Source organism: Pagrus pagrus, assembly GCF_965226575.1.
Source record: "Pagrus pagrus genome assembly, chromosome: 13".
Taxonomy (NCBI): Eukaryota; Metazoa; Chordata; class Actinopteri; order Spariformes; family Sparidae; genus Pagrus; species Pagrus pagrus.
The window spans coordinates 26,908,098-26,926,558 of record NC_140197.1 but is presented as its reverse complement, the minus strand read 5'-3'; the positions used below and the strand labels follow the sequence as shown (position 1 = coordinate 26,926,558).

The 18,461-nt window shown below is 37.5% G+C and overlaps 2 protein-coding genes across 3 annotated transcripts; both read left to right on the top strand.

The window, feature by feature from the left end:
• The first annotated feature begins 302 nt into the window (after nt 1-302).
• Nucleotides 303-11,867, top strand: stxbp2 (syntaxin binding protein 2). Of its 2 annotated transcripts, XM_084370520.1 has the most exons (20): nt 363-395; nt 1,261-1,324; nt 2,891-2,940; nt 3,023-3,104; nt 3,984-4,060; nt 4,175-4,250; nt 4,468-4,571; nt 5,006-5,154; nt 5,237-5,321; nt 5,921-6,051; nt 6,181-6,288; nt 6,552-6,609; nt 6,729-6,794; nt 7,163-7,243; nt 8,947-9,088; nt 9,272-9,378; nt 9,467-9,565; nt 9,653-9,738; nt 10,886-11,046; nt 11,148-11,867. In XM_084370520.1, exons 4-20 carry the CDS (start codon nt 3,047-3,049, stop codon nt 11,225-11,227), a joined length of 1,668 nt encoding a protein of 555 aa, XP_084226646.1. In that variant the 5' UTR covers nt 363-395; nt 1,261-1,324; nt 2,891-2,940; nt 3,023-3,046; the 3' UTR covers nt 11,228-11,867. The 2 variants fall into 2 exon arrangements, with proteins under 2 accessions (XP_084226645.1, XP_084226646.1); XM_084370519.1 differs by lacking the exon at nt 1,261-1,324 and having other exon boundaries at nt 303-395.
• Nucleotides 11,868-16,018: 4,151 nt separating this feature from the next.
• Nucleotides 16,019-18,156, top strand: LOC311267372 (uncharacterized protein). Its single transcript, XM_084370424.1, has 4 exons — nt 16,019-16,060; nt 16,465-16,656; nt 17,059-17,097; nt 17,515-18,156. The coding sequence occupies exons 3-4, from the start codon at nt 17,059-17,061 to the stop codon at nt 17,956-17,958; spliced, it is 483 nt and encodes a 160-aa protein (XP_084226550.1). The 5' UTR covers nt 16,019-16,060; nt 16,465-16,656; the 3' UTR covers nt 17,959-18,156.
• The last annotated feature ends 305 nt before the right edge of the window (nt 18,157-18,461 follow it).

Sequence of the window (18,461 nt, the reverse complement as noted above, 5' to 3'; positions counted from 1 at the left end):
TATTCCTCCTGTAAAAACTGATGGGAGCCAAGTGAAAATATTTGAATGTGGAGGCCAACTTAATCCACTCCCAAAAACTACTATAGTCACTAGTTGCAGTATTTTTTTAAGAAAAGGCAAAAATGAACCACACAGGCTTTTTTAAGATTATAATTCACAAGACATCATTTAACTTAACTCATAGTTACCGCGTTTGCAGCATTGTTGTTACAACGCACACATGTGAAAAGCACATGTGACCTTGCAATAGTAGTATCAGACAGCAGGGGGCAACATTTCACTGTTAAAAGCTGTACGCTTGAACCACACAAGTTTAACAACAAGGAAGTAGCCGACCGTCCACCAGACTGCTGGCAAGATGGCACCGAGTGGGCTGAAAGCGGTAGTTGGAGAAAGTAAGTGTAACATTCGTTGTAACATTGTCTGCTTCCACAAGTTTATTAGCACCAAAAAACACGGATAATTTATTCGAGTTTTCTTTGTAGGAGCTTGATAATTTCAAGCTCAATTTATACGCCGACTCAAAACACCGCTAGGGACGTTGGTCCACCAGAGGTTTCTTCCTGGTCCAGTCTCAATTAAAAATACTAACATTACCGAATAAATTAAATGATTTCGCTAACCAAGCCATTGATAAAAGGCGTTATTGTTGTGTAGCATGTGTTGGTGACAACATTTGCTGATGCTATATTGGCATTTGGCACACTTTAAAGGATAAAAACGTGACGTCGATAGTGAGTGTAATTGTTGTGACAGTCCGAGTGCTAGGCTAACGTTAGCTAGCTAACCTAAAAGGAAGTGGTGACACTAACTTGTGATGGACTCACTTTAAATCAGCTATAACTTTTAACGTTATGCTGTAATGTCAAGTAATTAGCTAAATATTAACAAAATCAAAGCTTTTGTTACAAAATTGTTTCATTTACTTAAATGTCTTGTTTTGTGTAACGTTCACAAAATGCTACTGTGTCAATAACCTTGTAGAATCAATGAGGCTTTGTATTTCTGTAAGTGACGTTATTACTTAGCGTTAATGCAGTGTGTATTCAGAATCTCCACAAAAACAAAAGGGTAACTGTTCACAAAATAGTTACAGTACAGTGTGCTTTTGTTATATAACTGTTTAGATTTGGGAGTATTTGAAGTTGACGAACATTTTATGTGAACTTTAAAAAAAAAAGCAACATTTCGCTGATACAATCTTTTCACAATGTCAAGGGTTAGGAGATGTCTGTGACTGTCAATTTTTTTCTTGTACAGAGAGAGAATGTAGTGTGAACACACCCTTCACTCTGAAATCTTGCTGAAATCTTCGTCTGTACTGGTAATACAACTAACCCTTGATCTGATGCTCGAAGACATTGTCCACGCACGTTAATTAAAGCATGGTAGTGTGCAGGCCCTGTCCATTTTCACTGTTGATAGTGTTAAATAAAAGCTGCCCTCGTAAGTTATAAACTCAGAGTAGAGACAGACTTTATTTAGTTAAGGTCTAATACAGCAGTCTGTTATGGGCAAGACAAGCCTCAGGGCAATTTGCATGCAGGTATTTTGGTGCATTTAAAAAATTGACAAATACATAAGCTAAGATTGATGTTGCTAAAATGGCTTGACGGCTGGCAGCTGTTTTTGTGGAGAACCTCAATCACAAGTAGTCATCTTTTCCAGTTCCCTGTATGGAAATGGTATGGGCACAATACATTGGTCAGTCAGGAATTTTCCACTTGGTCCAACATTTTTTTTTTTTTTTTTTTTTTTTTTTGTGTGTGTGTGTGTGGGGGGGGGTTTCAGAAGCAAATACATTTCCATTTAATATTCAGTAGCCTCATCAACACAAAATATTATTTTGGAAACACTTCATAACATAGTGATTACAGTGATTGTAAGGTGAAGAGCATTAATGTTTTTCTTTTTAATAAACCATATAATAAGCATGTCAAAGTCCCATAACCAGACAATTGCCATGTCAATTAGAGAATTGATGTGGTAATAAGACTAAGAGCAATTAATCACTTTTCCTGGAGAGTCACTGATGTGTTTCTAATGAGGTTAAACAAGGAAGTTGAGTGGCGAATGTAATATAACATTAGTGTATTTCTTCATATTTATGTCCCCACACTCTCCTTCCTTCTGTTCACCATTAAAGGGAGTAAACCGTTAAGCTGAGGTGGTTAGGCCACCCATATCCTGTTGAGTAAAGGGCCTAAACAATAGCCACACTAAATGTAATGGTTTGTGAAGTACTGAGCTCTTTTATCCTCAAGGCTAATGTTTGATTTCAGGGCATTTTGGCCAAGGTAGCCCAGCTCTACTCTGAAACATTGCAGGAAACTCTGGAGCATTCATCCACTGTAATGTCAACAGTATAAGACAAGGAAGTTGCAACCAATCGACTGAGTTAGTAAACACATGTGCTAAAAATGGTTTGGTTTCAAGATAGTTCCTGATTCCTGAGTCAGAGAGTTTTAACACATAACTGACCTCCAGCCTTTTGCATTGTGCTTATGCATGGATGTTACAACATTTCAATTTGATAGATCACTTGCCTGTGCATCTATTTAGACAGATAGAACTTTCAATAAATAAATCCTTCATGTTGCATTTTTTTCTAATGCATTTTTTTTATTCTCTAGCCTCTGGTGCACAAACGCTTAGGCTTAATGCCCTGTCATACTTGATGGAGAATGCCAATAAATGAATTGTATGAATTATTTATTGCTGCAACAATAATTGAGAGCTTTCATATCATAGCCAGTTTTTAAATCATAGCTATCAAAATATTATTATGGTGTTGTGGTACGTCTGGTTTACAGACAGAATTGCAAAGTATTACTCATAAGTTATTGATAGTTCTGTAATACTGCATAAATCTTTTGCTTCTCTTCTATAGAAATCCTCAATGGGGTCATCAAGAGTGTGAAGAAGGATGGAGAATGGAAGGTAACAGTAAGAATTGTATTTTTTATGATGAATCCTCCTGCCACACTGTATTTATAACACTTGTCCATCTGTGTTTGTTTAGGTTCTTATTGTGGATCACGTGAGCATGCGAATTCTGTCCTCATGCTGCAAGATGTCGGATATTTTGGCAGAGGGGGTAACCAGTAAGTTGCAGATAATTAATGGTCTTACATTCAATGCATCAGTTGCATACATGTAGGATCAAACTTTAAAAAACTAAAATATATTAGTAAACATTTTTTCAAATGTTGCCTGACTTTCTGCCATCCTTTTCAAAATGTTCTCATAGAGCATACTAGTGTTATTTACAGTATATCCTGAGCAGGGTTTTGGTAGTTTGAGTGAATTGTAGAAGCTGTTGACCTAACCACATATGTACAACTAGTATATACCTCGTACAAAATGCTCATCCTCTTCCCAACATTATATCTGGATGCCCGTAATCTTAAATTTGCAATGCCCAGTGTCTCCAGGGGAATACATACATTGTCTGATACACGGTTCACACTAAGCCTCATCACTCATAAATTTAAAAGAAATTCTGAATTGGTACTAGTGAAACCGATTTTCACCAGCCTTATCAAAGCAAAAACCAAATGTGCAAATTGTGATGTGATGTTGTTCCTGTCAAGGAGTTCCCCACACATTTGATATCCATGATAGCACTTAATCCTGAGAAATGGCCTCCCTGGGAATACCCATTAAAATCATTTCCCGTTTCCTGAGAAATGTAATCACAGGAAGACGGGAAAAGCAAATGTAGGACATATTGGATTATATTTAGAAAATATGTAGGCCTACAGTTTACTTTCTTAAAATGTATGCAACAGCTGTGTATGCATGTGCCTGTGGAAAACACACCCTGAAAGCTTAAATATATGAAATATGAAATATATATATATGTCTAATTATTAGGAAAAATATGTATCCAGAGTGCTCACTTTTTACACTTTACAAGATGATGATGATTTATTTGCAGTTGCATGTAATATTGACCAAGCTTTCCGATTTCTCATTTTCAGTTGTGGAGGATATCAATAAACGAAGGGAGCCCATCTCTAGTTTGGAGGCCATTTATTTGATTTCACCTGTTGAGAAGGTTAGCTGTTGCCTTTTCCTTATAGTTCCCTTTACAATTTTAAGATCTTCTGTGTTCATTTTGATTTTTCTCAAAATCGTCGACTGTTAATCAAAACTTTGTTTTCAATTACAGTCAGTCCGTGCTCTCATTGACGACTTCAAACATGCTGCCTTCACTTACAAAGCAGCACACATCTTCTTCACTGACAGTAAGTATGTCTGTGTGTGAACAGGATACTCTGCACCTATGGATCATTAATTTCATGTTGAAGTTCCAGGAAAAATAAAGTGTTTAAAAGTAAAGGAAACTTGTTCATCAGTCAGTTATTTTCAAATGTACTGTTCAAAATATAAACATTTCAAAATATATAGAATAATTACATTCAACTACTGCCATTTCTAATGTATTTACTTTTGTTTCCATAGCTTGCCCAGATGGTCTCTTTGCAGAGATTGGGCGATCCAGAGTTGCCAAGGTCGCTAAGACTTTAAAAGAGATCAACGTTGCTTTCCTGCCGTATGAGTCTCAGGTAGGAAATTATCCCCTTATCACTTAAACCAACTGGATTTCTTTTGTCCATATAATTCTTGTTCACTTTTGTTTTATCTGCATTTTGGTTACCAACAAATCCTGAGAAAATGATCTTTCTGTTGGTACAAAATGCTCCACTATGTTCAACAGCTAGCCACTAATTTTCTCTATATGGTATGGCAGGAAGCCTACAGTGGGATTATCAGAGGTTGATTAGAGCGTAAAGAGTGAAACAAAACCATAAAGTTAAACCAAACAATGAGTTGAAAGATTCTGAAATGTGACTGAGAGCTGAGGTTTTGCATCTTTCGCATTACATGCAGTACTGTTGTCCATTGTTCATCATGGAAAAATATAATAGTGCTCCTTGTTGTTGTAGAGAACATAATGTGGTCAAACTGAGGCAAACCTTAATCCTTCTCACCCCTGCAGGTATTCTCCCTGGATGACCCGACCTCCTTGTACTCCTTCTATAGTTCTAAGCCAAATGAAGGAAAAGACAAAATGATGGAAAATCTGGCAGAACAGATTGCGACCCTGTGTGACACACTTAAGGAGTACCCTGCGATCCGTTACCGCAAGTATGGAAGCCTTGCATTAAAGAACATTGGAAGTGGTTTGCTGCTAAAGTTGCTGATTCAGGTGCATACTTCTGTCTTCAAGGGGACCAGAAGAGAATGCTAGACTGGCTGAGGAGGTCTACCAGCGCCTTACTGCTCACAAAGCTGACAACCCAAGCATGGGAGAGGTTAGGACCACTAGCCATAGTTCTTATGAGCTCTACTGTATCAATACAAGTCTTTGTCGTAAAATGGTGAACTGAATTCTTTTACTGCTTTTTTCTGCAAAATCATCTTTTCCATATCAGAGTATACTCTTCCTTTGGCATTCTGCAGCCCTTCACCTTCCCAGGTTGTAGACATTTCGGTGGTTTCTGGGTTTTATTTCTGGTTGTTTCTTCTTCTCACACTTTGTTGGATCTTTCCCTTTTGCCCTTCTTCTTTTCTGTCTTTCTTAGCTGACATTTCCTTGCTCCTGAGATGGGTCTTAACAGGCATGTACTACTGTTCTCCTTTTGCCCCCACACCTCTGACATAATTACCATACTGTGCTGGCTAAGCACTTTTTTTATTTTTACTGTGCTCATTATTGCAAGTTTACTGAAGTATTGAACTCGTATAGATATAAGCTGATAAGACTTTCACTGCATGACAGATTCACAAAAACACGAGTGGGCCTCTATATTATGTTTACTGTAGACTCGATCCTAATTTATTATTTAACTGTTTAAGTAAATCAGACCTTTCCTTGGTAGTAGATGATATCACCTATGTCCACTGTTTGTAGGGTGCAGATAAGGATCGATCCCAGCTACTGATTGTCGATCGTGGGTATGATCCCATCTCGCCTATTCTTCATGAGTTGACCTTGCAGGCTATGGCCTACGACTTGCTAGATATCCAACAGGATATCTATAGGTGAGTGAACATCTTGTCGGTTGCTGATCATTTGTTTTGCCATGTGAGTGGGCTGTCCTGGGTATACATTTTCGGCATACTCGTTTGTGCTGTACACCTCTTCTTGTTTTTTTGTTTTTTTTTTCAAAGTTATCAGACAACTGGAATTGGGAATGCAAAGGAGAGAGAAGTGTTGTTGGACGAAGATGATGAGCTCTGGGTTCAGCTCAAACATATGCACATTGCAGATGTCACTAAGTAAGTCTGTCACAAATCTAGGAGTGTATCTTTCATATCGCCCTGTGATTAGGTCTCACTGCCGGCCTTCCCAACAAGTTTGGTCATTGCTTTCACTTGGTGTTATATTACATTGTGTCATTGTAACGTATTTTATGGAGAGTAATGAAAAGAATGAATGGATGCTTAGTAACATGACTAACTTAACAACTAACTAACTTATTTACTAATTAAATGTGCTCCTGCACAAGATAACTAATCATTTTCAAAACCCGCTGTTACAGGAAAGTGACAGAACTTCTTCGCTCCTTTTGTGAGAGTAAGCGAATGTGCACCGACAATGTGAGTGTTCATCTGCTGCAGTTACTATCGTTCAGTTGTTATTACAAATGTCCATGATATAACATGAAGATGATTCATACCTTATGCTGCAATCATGGTTAAAATGTCTTGCATTTCAGGCCAACATAAAAGATCTCTCACAGATGTTGAAGAAGATGCCACAGTATCAGAAGGAGCTGAGCATGGTGAGTGGGATAATTAAAAGTCAACCCTTTGCCTTTGAATATCATTATCTAATGGTAATTTACTTTAAAGGGAGTACTTTCAGAGATGTTTTAAGATTAGGACTTAAATTGACAACGGTGAATTCTTCCTTAGTAATCAGTATTTTATTAGGAGACACTTCTGACTGTAAATTTGACCCTGTAGCTGTACATTGAGTGTTAATTATAACAAAAATCTCACCAAAAAAAGTAGCACTAAAAATGTTCCCTGTCATAGTGTAGTTAATTTTCTGGTTGTTCTATGGAACAATTTGTAGGTTGTATAAATCAATGAGAATGTTATTATAACTCTACATTGATAAATAATCTTTACACATTTTCATTCACAGTACTCCACTCACTTGCACCTAGCTGAAGCTTGTATGAAGAAGTTCAAGGCCTCTCTTGATAAGCTTTGTGAAGTGGAACAGGTCAGTAGTCTTGTTGGGTTTATGATTGAAATAAATCATTTTCTTTTGGCAGTTTCATTGACATTTTGACTATGCGGTTGAGAATAAAACATTGTCATTGTCAAACATCTGATAGTTTTCACACATTGATTAGATTCATGGTTGTGATGTTGCAGTGAAATGAATGAAACTATGGTTGTCCTGTACATCTATAGTTAGTTGGCAGGTAGGTATAAATAACGACATGATGATGTTCTCTTGATCCCTAAAGAGAAAGGCATGCATAGATGACCATTGTGCCTTTAACTTTATGTTCTTGGAATTTGTCTGCTCATAAATTGTTGGCTAAACAACCTGTCAGTAGTTTTTATATCATAAGGGATAAACTAAAATGTCCTACTGCCTTAGTCACTGACACAAAGTATCTTAGAGAGAATGTCAGACATGGATTTACTCTGTCCCACTCTCTCCACACACTAAGTGACCTCAACATGATGGTGTCTTTATTTATAGCTCCTCTGGTGTATTTTCATTAGTAACTGGCATTAACTGGTGGCATTTAATGGAGAATTGTAATCGTAATATTGCATAAGAAGCTTGGGACCGGACGTCACATCCATATGTCGAAAGAGATGCAGAAGAAGATGTTATGTCATTAATGAGTGTAAATGCATTTAATAACACATATGTGTACTACTTGGTAATGTAGAAATCCTTCCATCAACATGAGCCCTGGGATAAAGCCATGGCTCATACCAGTGCTGAGCCCCACTGTCTTCTTTGTATGTGCCAGACATGCTTTGTCTCCCTGAGGGGAAGTGTTCTGCCAGATAGTCTTGTGGCAGATGAGGCACAGGCACACAGGAAATGATAAGCAATGCATGGTTGTGGTATTATAAGATGCAAGTGTTAATGTGGCCTTTTTATATGACTGAATCACTGAAGTGCACTAATGGATTGTCAGCATGTCTGAAAGCTGTCTCTTTAATCCAATGGGCATGTTTTGGCTCTAAGACGGGCACTGTGATCCAAACAGCAACAGCTCTATGTCAGCTGTTGTCGTTTGCTTAAGTGTTCTACATTGTTTGGACCGCCCAATACAAATATATGTGTGTAACGCTATTATTAAAATGTAATGTGTTTTTATGTGCTCCTCTAGCCACTCTCTAGTTTCAGTTCCTTGCAAAAAGTTTTGTTGTTGATTGGCTTTGTCCAAATTCATCATAAAGCTTAGCAAGAGCTTTTAGGGAGGTCACAAAGTGTCCAGGGACATCCAAAAGCTAGATGTAAGTATAAAAGCCCAAGTTAAGTGGCTAATATTTGTCGGTATTTTTGACGTAGTTAATGGATTACAAATGCAACTCTGGATGTACTGTGTAATCTATGACAGTTTCTTTCATCACAGGAGATTTTTTTATGTTCAGCAAAAAAATTTAAATAATTTGAGATTATTTTAAAGAGCTTTTTATAGTATATGTAATGCCAGCATTAACCTTTTGAGTAGTTTAGTAAAAGGGTGAAAGAACTAGTGATAATGCAGTATTTTTAAAACCATAGTACGGTCATGAAAGAAAGAAAAGGAAGGAAGGAAAATAAATAAGGTTGACGTTTCATTCATCCTCAGTGTCAGCTGCCTCAAGAGTTGGCTGTCAGCTGAGTTAAGTTGTAATCAGTAATTCAGATTCCAATTGCAGTTAATGGTTAACCACTGGTGTCTTCCACAGGACCTTGCAATGGGAGAAAGTGGAGACAGGGAACCTCTGAAGGATGCCATGAAGAGCATTGTTCCGGTGCTCCTCAACAATGAAATTGAGGCCTACGACAAAATCCGCATCATACTGCTGTACATATTCCACAAGAAGAAAGGTGTGCCCTTGTCATAGCTGTCTCTTTCAACTGATAGAACATTTTTTAAACCAACATTTTTGTGCACAAAAACACCATGTGTGACTACTAATTAAATGGGTTAATATGACCCGATGCTTTGATATGAAGTGAAAAGCAGGAATCAAATTTTATTATTACCCCCTTGTCTTGTTATCCATGTAGGAATTGGGGAGGAGAACCTTGCCAAGCTCATCCAGCATGCAAATATACAGGCTGACAGCAACATCATCAACAACCTGCAGAACTTGGGCTGTAACATTATAGCTGGGGTAAATTACTCGATTACAGTTTGGTTACAGTCTCAATGTTGTTGTAATATAAATGTATTTCTTCAGTATTTGATGTGTTGTTTATTAGGGCCGCAATGCTGGGAAAACGCTGCCAGAGCGGAAGGAGCGCACAGAGAGCACGTATCAGCTCTCTAGATGGACACCCATCATCAAAGATGTCATGGAGGTATTAAAAAGTTAGGCTTCTGATGTTGCTGGCACACCTGCTCAGTTTTGCTTCCAGCTTTTTACACCATGTGTTTCTGTATCACAGAATGCCATAGAGGACAAACTGGATAGAAAGCAGTGGCCATTCATCTCTGATCCTGCTCCCATCAAAACAAGCCAGCCGGCAGTCAGGTAGATGCTGGAAACAGACAAGAAAATGTTTCTATTAAACATAACCAGCTCATTTTTACTTAGTTCACAGTATATACATATAAAGCAATTGGTTGATGATGAGAAAACAAGACACTTGAAAAGGAAAAACATGACAGCTGGAAAATTATTTACTTTGCTTTTTGTTTGGTAACAGATATATCAACTAGGGTAGCAGACAGATTAACGTTATCAAATTAAAGCTTTCATCCCTGTTACTGAGTTGGAGCCAAGCTTTTGACAAAGTGTTTTAAAAGGTGAAACTTGGCTTTGCTTTGAATACTCTTTAATCCCCCAGGGACTCCCTGATGATAGTGCTTATACAAACCACTCTCATGGACCTGGGTCCACTCATAATCTGCATAATGCACAATACTTGTCTCTGTCCTTTTTACCAAAGTGCAGAATTAGAACTGAGTAGTCATTAATACTAACACTAGGTTATAGGCTGGCTATATAAAACTAGACATGGCAGTTGGAAAAGAGGTTAATTTGACCTTTTGTAACATCATGAAACTGATTAGCAGAGGTAGTAAGCAAAGCATTACAGTAAAAATAGACATGCAGTATGAACCTAAACCACAGTGTTTGACCAGCAGGGCTGTTATCACTCTTTCACATGTGCATTGAATTATTCCTTAAACAATTTCCATCTGATTGTGCAAGATTAACCATTTAACCAAAAGTGGATGTTCTCGCATACTTCCAATGAGACTCATTAATTTATATGATTTTAATGTTTACATTTATCTAAAGGAGTCAATTTCAAGTGAATTATGTACCAAAGAGAACTTTGCATTTCACAATTCAAAAAAGACTGTGTAAAACTAATAATATATTTAATGTTTTACGTCATCGGCTGATTTTTGTAAATACGTTCTTATTCTGAATTTGATGCCAGCAACACATTTCAAACAAGTTGTTACGGGGCAACAAAAGACTGTGAGAGTCGTGGAATGCTCAAAAAACACCTCTTCATTTTCACTTTCAAGTTCACAGGTTCATTGCTAACAGGTGATATTATTATGATTTGAAAGGGGCATCCTCCTAAGACTCAGTTGTTCACAAGCAAGTGATGAGAAAACTAAGTAACTTTTGTCTTTATGTTTTTTCTTTTTTCTTTTTACAGTAGTGCACGTTTTGGACACTGGCACAAAAATAAAAGTCCAACAGAATATCGCACTGGCCCTCGGCTCATCATATTTGTGATTGGTGGGGTTTCACACTCAGAGATGCGCTCTGCCTATGAAGTCACTCGAGCCACTGAAGGGAAATGGGAGGTGCTGATTGGTAAGCAATCACAGTTGATGAGGCCATGATTTTTGTCCTAAAAGTGCAGCAGAGGTTTCAATTTTTTTTTTTTTTAATTAAAAATATTTTCTCCTTGACAGGGTCATCTCATATCCTGACTCCAACCAGCTTCCTCAATGACCTGAAGAGTCTGGACCAAGTTCCTAACCCTGATTGCTAGATCATTTGAGTCTGAACAGAGAATAGTACACTGGATTAAGGGGTTAGTCTTTCATTTGAGATGATTGGTTGCTGACGTCTGAAGTGAAATATAAAGATACATTTTAGATGTAGCCATGGAAGGAAACATTTTTGACTCTTTTATTTTAAACTGTTCTTTTTATGGTTTGTTGCAAATTAGGTTCTGTATACTGCTGTGATTTAAATTGTATTAAAATATTTAATTAGACATTATTCATATTATGATTATTTTACTATTCTCATTCAAATTCTTATTTTTGTTACTACAATATATGTTTGATTTCCATAATTGTGTCCTAAAAAAAACTGCGTAATTCCCACAAAACTGGTTCAAAAATACTATTCAAGCATAATATAGATGTATTTAAGTCAGTAGAAGTATGTATAGTATATTCAGTGACATCATGTATGGGATATCTTTTTTCCTCTCTCCAGGTACCTTTTTTTTTTTTCCTTTTTCTGGGAAAAGTAATCTCAGACAAAATGTCTCAACTGCTGTCTTATGAAATCTTGCACATTTAACTTGTAATTTAATATATTGTTGGGAGCAAGTGTGGTGGGTGTTTGTTTCTTTGTTGTTTAAAAATGACTAATAAAAGAAACATAATATTCACTTTTAAGTGTGTCTTGTGTGTGGTATTTCCTGATACCAAAGTAAATGAAATAAACATCCATGCTGGGACTTATTTTTAAATCATTGGGGGGATCTTTTGATAGTTTATTCAACCATGTCCAATATGCCCGACTGATATTCTTGCTTTTAACAGAATATCCTCATATTTGTTGTATCTGTCTCTAATTTGAATATTCACAGCTATGCTCAATGGCCAGAAACTAATCTATTAATATTTCAAATTATTATTTTATTTGATCAGTATATGCAGTAAATGTTATATCATCCTTTATAACTTGGAACATTTAAAGCTTTGAACAATTTGGTATTTTGATAGTTTGCTAGCTGTTGAAATGAACCAACAGCACAAAATTAATATAAAACTGCTGTGTATCAGAATTGCAAACATAAATCTTAAGTACAGTGGTAGGTCAGTAGGCAGAATATGTACACCTACCAGTGAAAAAGATCATCCCTCTCCATGTGGAGGATTATGTTTTCATCTGGGATTACAGATGGTAATATTAAGATCGGGGCACTGGCAGGGGTTTTAATGGTAATGGTTAATACTTGGGACTTAACTCTATTTAAAAGCCTTCCACCAAGCCACATCCAGTACATATTTGGAATAGCATCAATCAGGATCATCCTCTCCATTGCACAAACAATAGTTCCAAGTAGTATTGAATGGATTCTCCGTCAATTACAGGAAGTATTTTTGTTTACTTTCTGTACTGATTCACATTTTATCTAATTTTCAGTTTGGGACATTTTCCCTTTTTTGTATTAGTTTTGATGATGGCATCTTCTCAAGTGGACTCTAAACCAGAAGCACATGACGCGAAACTGGTAAGACCTTTGTAGCAAAACATTCACTCCTATGCTTGAAAGTATGTGTACATTTAGCCACCAGTTAAATTTCTGTTCCAATTCCTTTTATTGTTGACTGATATTGATCTAATTGTGATTGTATGAACTATTTTATATTCAATATTTTTGGTTCAGGACTGTATTCTTGCCATTATATTTATATTTATAATTTTGACATTTTTGATAAAACATTCATGTTCTATATTGATCTCAAACATGGGTTCTGGCACTTTCATGGTTACATGGAGAGTGTGAAAATATTAACTTTTGGGAATAATTATTTTCATGTCAAGATTTACATTGGAAAATGAGCCAAAATTGTTTATTTGCTTGGTTTACATAATTTAATGCCAAGGAGAACATAGTCTATATGTTGTGATAGTTCACACTATTTCGTTTGTCTTCTGGCTAATGCGAAACAGGAAGCCCAAGAACAGGAGCAGATCCTCAATGTTATGAGTTACTCACAGCGTGGACGAATGGAAGAACAGCGCTGCTCTTTGAGTCCTGTTAAAACCCAACAAGTAAAAAATACAGGTCTGTACGGTAGACAAAAAGATGCAATCAGCATGTATGTGTCCATTTGTAGACTGATTGTTGATTGTGTAACCCCTGTTCCTCACAGGTTCACAACAGGAACAACACCATGATACCCTGCGGCTGTCATTGCCTGGGTTTAACTACCAGGTACTAGACTTTAGGGGCTTAGTGCATGCACCAGCACAGGTGGTTTGATAAATAAATGACTGTCCACTCCAAATGTGACTTGTTTTCTCAGGAACCTGGGTTGAATAACCATCATGGCTCTGCACCTCAGATATCTGTGACAGAGAGTACTCCAGATAGCAACAGGAAGCTCCTGTTACTACCAGCAAACCAGTTACAGGTTCCCTCTCAGCATGACTGCTCCAATTCTAGAAAGGTCTGTTCTATTGTTTATGTCATTGTGGTTGGTTCAATAGATTTCTTATGTTGTTAAATGTTGTTGATCACACAATATTTGTCCAATAGACAGAATCACCTGATGAACAGGAGAACTTCATGAATATAATCAGCCATGGCCAGCGTGGAAGTATGGACGACCAGCGCTGTTCCTTGGATCTTAGCAAGAGTGCTCCCTGCACACCCAAACACACAGACAGAAAGCTTTCTGCAAGTACACTGGGCTCAGGTGAAAATTAAAACTCCCAATCTTCATAAACCTGTGTCTCTGTAAACATTTCCAATTTCAATTGCCTCTTTACCTTTTCTTCCCAATAGATCCAGGTTCAGCAAGTTTCATCTTTAAAGTTCACTGTCACATCTCATTTTCTATGTCCAGATTCAGACATGTTTTTCAACCTCTTGGCCAACACCCAGAGCAACCGGCTCGACGACCAGCGAGTGTCTCTTCCATCATTACCGGGATTAAAAAATGACCACGCCGCATCCACTGCAGGAGGAGATTCAAGCTACTTGTGTTACATGGTCTCTAAAGTCCAGGTTAGTACTTTACAGAACAAAATATAAACACATTCTTGCATTAAGCCATAATTTACTCAATGTTCTGTGGAAGTTCATTTATTAAAGAAGTGTGCCTCCTGATCCAAAATACTGAAGAATTCTGGCCTAATGCATTTTCAGGGTTCCAGAATAGATGACCAAAGATGCTCACTACCTCAAATCCAAACCCTGGAGACCCAGAGTTCATCAAAAAATGATAAGTCTGTGTCTGGTTCAGGCCCTCCGCGCTCAGCATCTTTCAGCCCCGGCTCAGACATAGAACGACCAAAGAGTAAAGATAAGGCTCAAAAACAGGTATATGATCAAGTCACTACAATGATTTTTAACCCTAAATTACATTAAACTACAACATTTTCAACTAATGGTGTCTTATATCTCTAATGTGAATACCCATTTTGTTTTTTTATGTAATTTATTTTTCAGCTTATTTATTTACTGACCTAAATATGTGCTGTACACCTTTTTCTCATTTAGGTCTTGACTGAAGCTGATCAGGAGGATTTTTTTAACTTAATGAGTCATACCTACCGTGGACGAATGGATGACCAGCGATGTGTCCTAAATGCTAGTCCTAGGTCCACACCCACACACAAGCCCAGTCAGAGCACAGTGCCCAAAGGTCAGAATACAAACATGTTGCCTGTTTTTGAAATGTAATGTTTTTACAATGATAGTTTCAATGCTCTTTAACATTCTAATGTAACAATTATACATACTTGATCATACATCTGATTTCACCATGACAGGACCAGATTCTGACAAGTTCTTCAGCCTGCTGGCGAACTCTCAGGGCAGACGACTTGATGATCAGCGGGTGTCTCTTCCTTCATTGCCAGGAATACAAAATGGCAGTACCACATCAACATCTTCTGCTGCAGAGATTGATGCAAGCTACTTGTGTTACATGGTCTCCAAAGTCCAGGTTGGCCCCATACATTGCATGGTGTAAAGACTATTGTGAAAAGTTATTGAAAAGTTATTGATTTAGTTTCACAAAATCTTCAAACATTTTTAGCAGAGAGAAAAAGTATAACAATACATCCAACAACTTTGATCTAACATGTCAACAATGGATCTCATTTCCCCCCAAACAGGGCTCAAGAATGGATGAACAGAGATGTTCTGCACCCAATATCTCACTAAATCAGGGTACCCCTTCTTCTCAGCGCAAAGATCATCCCATTTCAGATACATCTGATAAACTGTCTGCCTCCCTAAACCATGCCAAAACTGACCAACATCAGCAGGTGAGATGTCATGCTGCACAATACACAGCTTAGAGTTTTGCCAATACTTCCACTGTCCAGTTAACCTGTATTCTTTTAGGCAATCAGTCATGGATATGGAGGCCCCTCCTCCAGTCTTTTGGTTCAGTTATCCTCTTGATTATTTTATGGCTGTTGTCCCACTTCTCAGTGCTTTTCTCTCTTTACATCTTTTTTAGGAGGCATCTCCAGCTGAGCAGGAACAGTTCCTTAAAATGATAAGTCATGCACAAAGTGGACGTATGGAAGAACAACGTTGCTCTTTGCAACCCAGCAGGAGTACACCTTCTACGCCCACACACAATGGAAGTGCTATAAATAATGTACCCACAGGTGAGACAAACACAAAAGGTCAAGCATGTGTTTGCTGTCTCTGAGACGTCACGGAAATAACTCTTGACTCTCTGTAACAGGTGCAGATGCTGACGCATTCTTCAAAATCATTTCCTCCAGTCAAGCACAACGGCTAGATGATCAGCGTGTTGCACTTCCTAAATTGCCAGGGATAGGACGGGATAGAGAAAGAAAAGAAAGTGGTAGAAATTCAAAGGCTGGAATCCCCGTAAGTTACATAACATTTAAATTATTGGTGGTGCAAGCACATAGAATATTTCCAAATGCTGCTAATTTTAGTTCCTTGTTATTTCTATGCCATGCTCCTACAAAGCGAATGGTATGCTGGACATTATGTGTGTATGTGATGTGTATGTATAATGTGTATGTACTTTCTTGTGCCTACAATACTGTGACTCAAGAGCTATTCACAGCAAATATGCCAATTATAGATATGGAGCATATATTTACCATCTGTATTTTGTATAAAGAAAAGTATGTAGACGTGGCAATATTTGCATAATAAAAAGTCTTATACCCACAGTTGATCAGGATTAAATATATATATTACAACTATTGTGGTGGAATACATGACAGCTCAACTGCCTTTTGTTTTCATTTTTCTTCTGCAAGGCTTCTCCACCGCACATCACTGTAGCTGAAAGTACACCAACAACATCAAGGAAAGACTGTTCCAGACCTACCTCTCAACCCCAAAGGGCTTATGCAGAATCTGCAGAATGTGGCTCCCCCAGGGCCATACCCAAATCTGCTTCATTTACCTCTGAGACAGAATATCAGAAGAAGCTAAATTCCCCAGCACAGGTAAATTTTTCACCTGAGACACAATAGTGTTTTGATTTCAAAGCAGGTGCGAATGCTGAGAGAAAACAGTTGTATGAATCATAGTAAGAGGACATCAACATTGTATGAATTTATCTGGGGTTTTTTTGTGATGATTTGCACTAAAGGACACCAATTTGATTAAAATAATCAATAATTAATCAATGATTACAATAATTAATCAATTAATAGTTAAAAAATATATAAAACTTGCATGCGTCCACCAAGCTTTAACCATTTGCATTATTAATTCATGCATATAAAGTGGCCATAGCCTACCTTAATGTCCTTCAACTTCTTGCAGTTAGTCATCAATGAATAAAATGCTGACCAAGAGTCACTGAAACACTTGGTATAGAACAGTGACATGCTATTTCTTTACAGATGACAGTCAAGGTGTCGATGAGCTTCACACCACAGCAGGTAAGCTGTTCAACAGCTTAAACAAAAACCCTTCTCCAAAAAAGTTGGGATGGCGTGTAAAACATAAATAAAACAGAATTTAATAAGTTTTCAGTCCTTTTGGAGGTATAGTCAACATACAAACAGTACAAAAACAATATATGTAATGTTGTTACCTCATCAACTTAATTGATTTGTGTAAATGCATGCTTATTCTGAATTTCATGCCAGCAATATGTTTCAAACAAGTTGGGACGGGCAACAAAAGACGTTGTAGTCATGGAATGCTCAAAAACACCTGTTTGGAACGATGTTTTACACAGTGTCCCAAATCTTTTGGCAAGGGGGTTGTAGATTGTGATCTATTTGGCCAAAGTCAATGTCTTAATAAAAGATATGTATCTTCATTGATTGTTATTTGACTCTTATCTGTCAAAGGGACACAAGATTCTCGATCCATGTACATTCCCAGAAGTCTTCCTCACTCTAGGAGCCCCTGGAGATAACCTTGTGATACCTCTGAGCCCAGCGCCTGGCAGACCCTTGTCTGTAAACTTAAATCTTGTCCCAAAAGAAGATTTGAAGTCCAGGCACGGCTCTCCAAGCCATGCAAGTCCTAGAAAAGGCTGCTCAAGGCCATCGACTCCAAACCCAAGAGCAACCAGAGAAACAAATCCTGAAACTTCATGTCCACATGAACTGGGGAAGCTTGCGTCCAGCCCTATCAGTCCAGATGAAGACTGTTTCTCTCTGATCGAGAGGGTTCACACAGCCCAGCTCCAGAAGGGGATGGCTCAAGGAGGACAAAAATGTAAAGGGGAGCAAGGAAAGGGAAAGGGGGGTGGAAAGAAAGATAAGAAGAATGGTGGGAATAAACAATAGTCAGGTTTGCTACATTGTAAATGATCTATTGGGGAAAAATAATAGCGATAAAATGTGAGATGTTTGGCTTGAAAAAAAAAAGTTGATTGAACATTGTTTATGAAATTGTATTTGTTATTTTCTTATGTCAACACTAATTAGAAGCTCTTGTTTGAAAGGAACTTGTGTTATTCTGTTTGTTATTTTTAGGACTGGGTTGGGTACTTGTTTTTTCTCCTTTGCTAGTTAAATATTACATGTATATACATCTTCTATTTTAAAAGTGAGAATATACTGCTTTGTTTTTTCAAATGTAAATGCAGTGCATAAAGTTAAAGATAATGCTGCTTTAGCTGCTTATCCAAAGAAATAAATTGTAGGTTGGTTGGAATTAAAGCCAGGCCTTTGGCAAACTGTGTGAAACTATGACCAAAAATGTATCACAATACAAAACAAAATACCTAAATTAAACCCGATTGCCAACTCATGTTAGCTCCTGATTTAGTTGAACCACATAATTGACA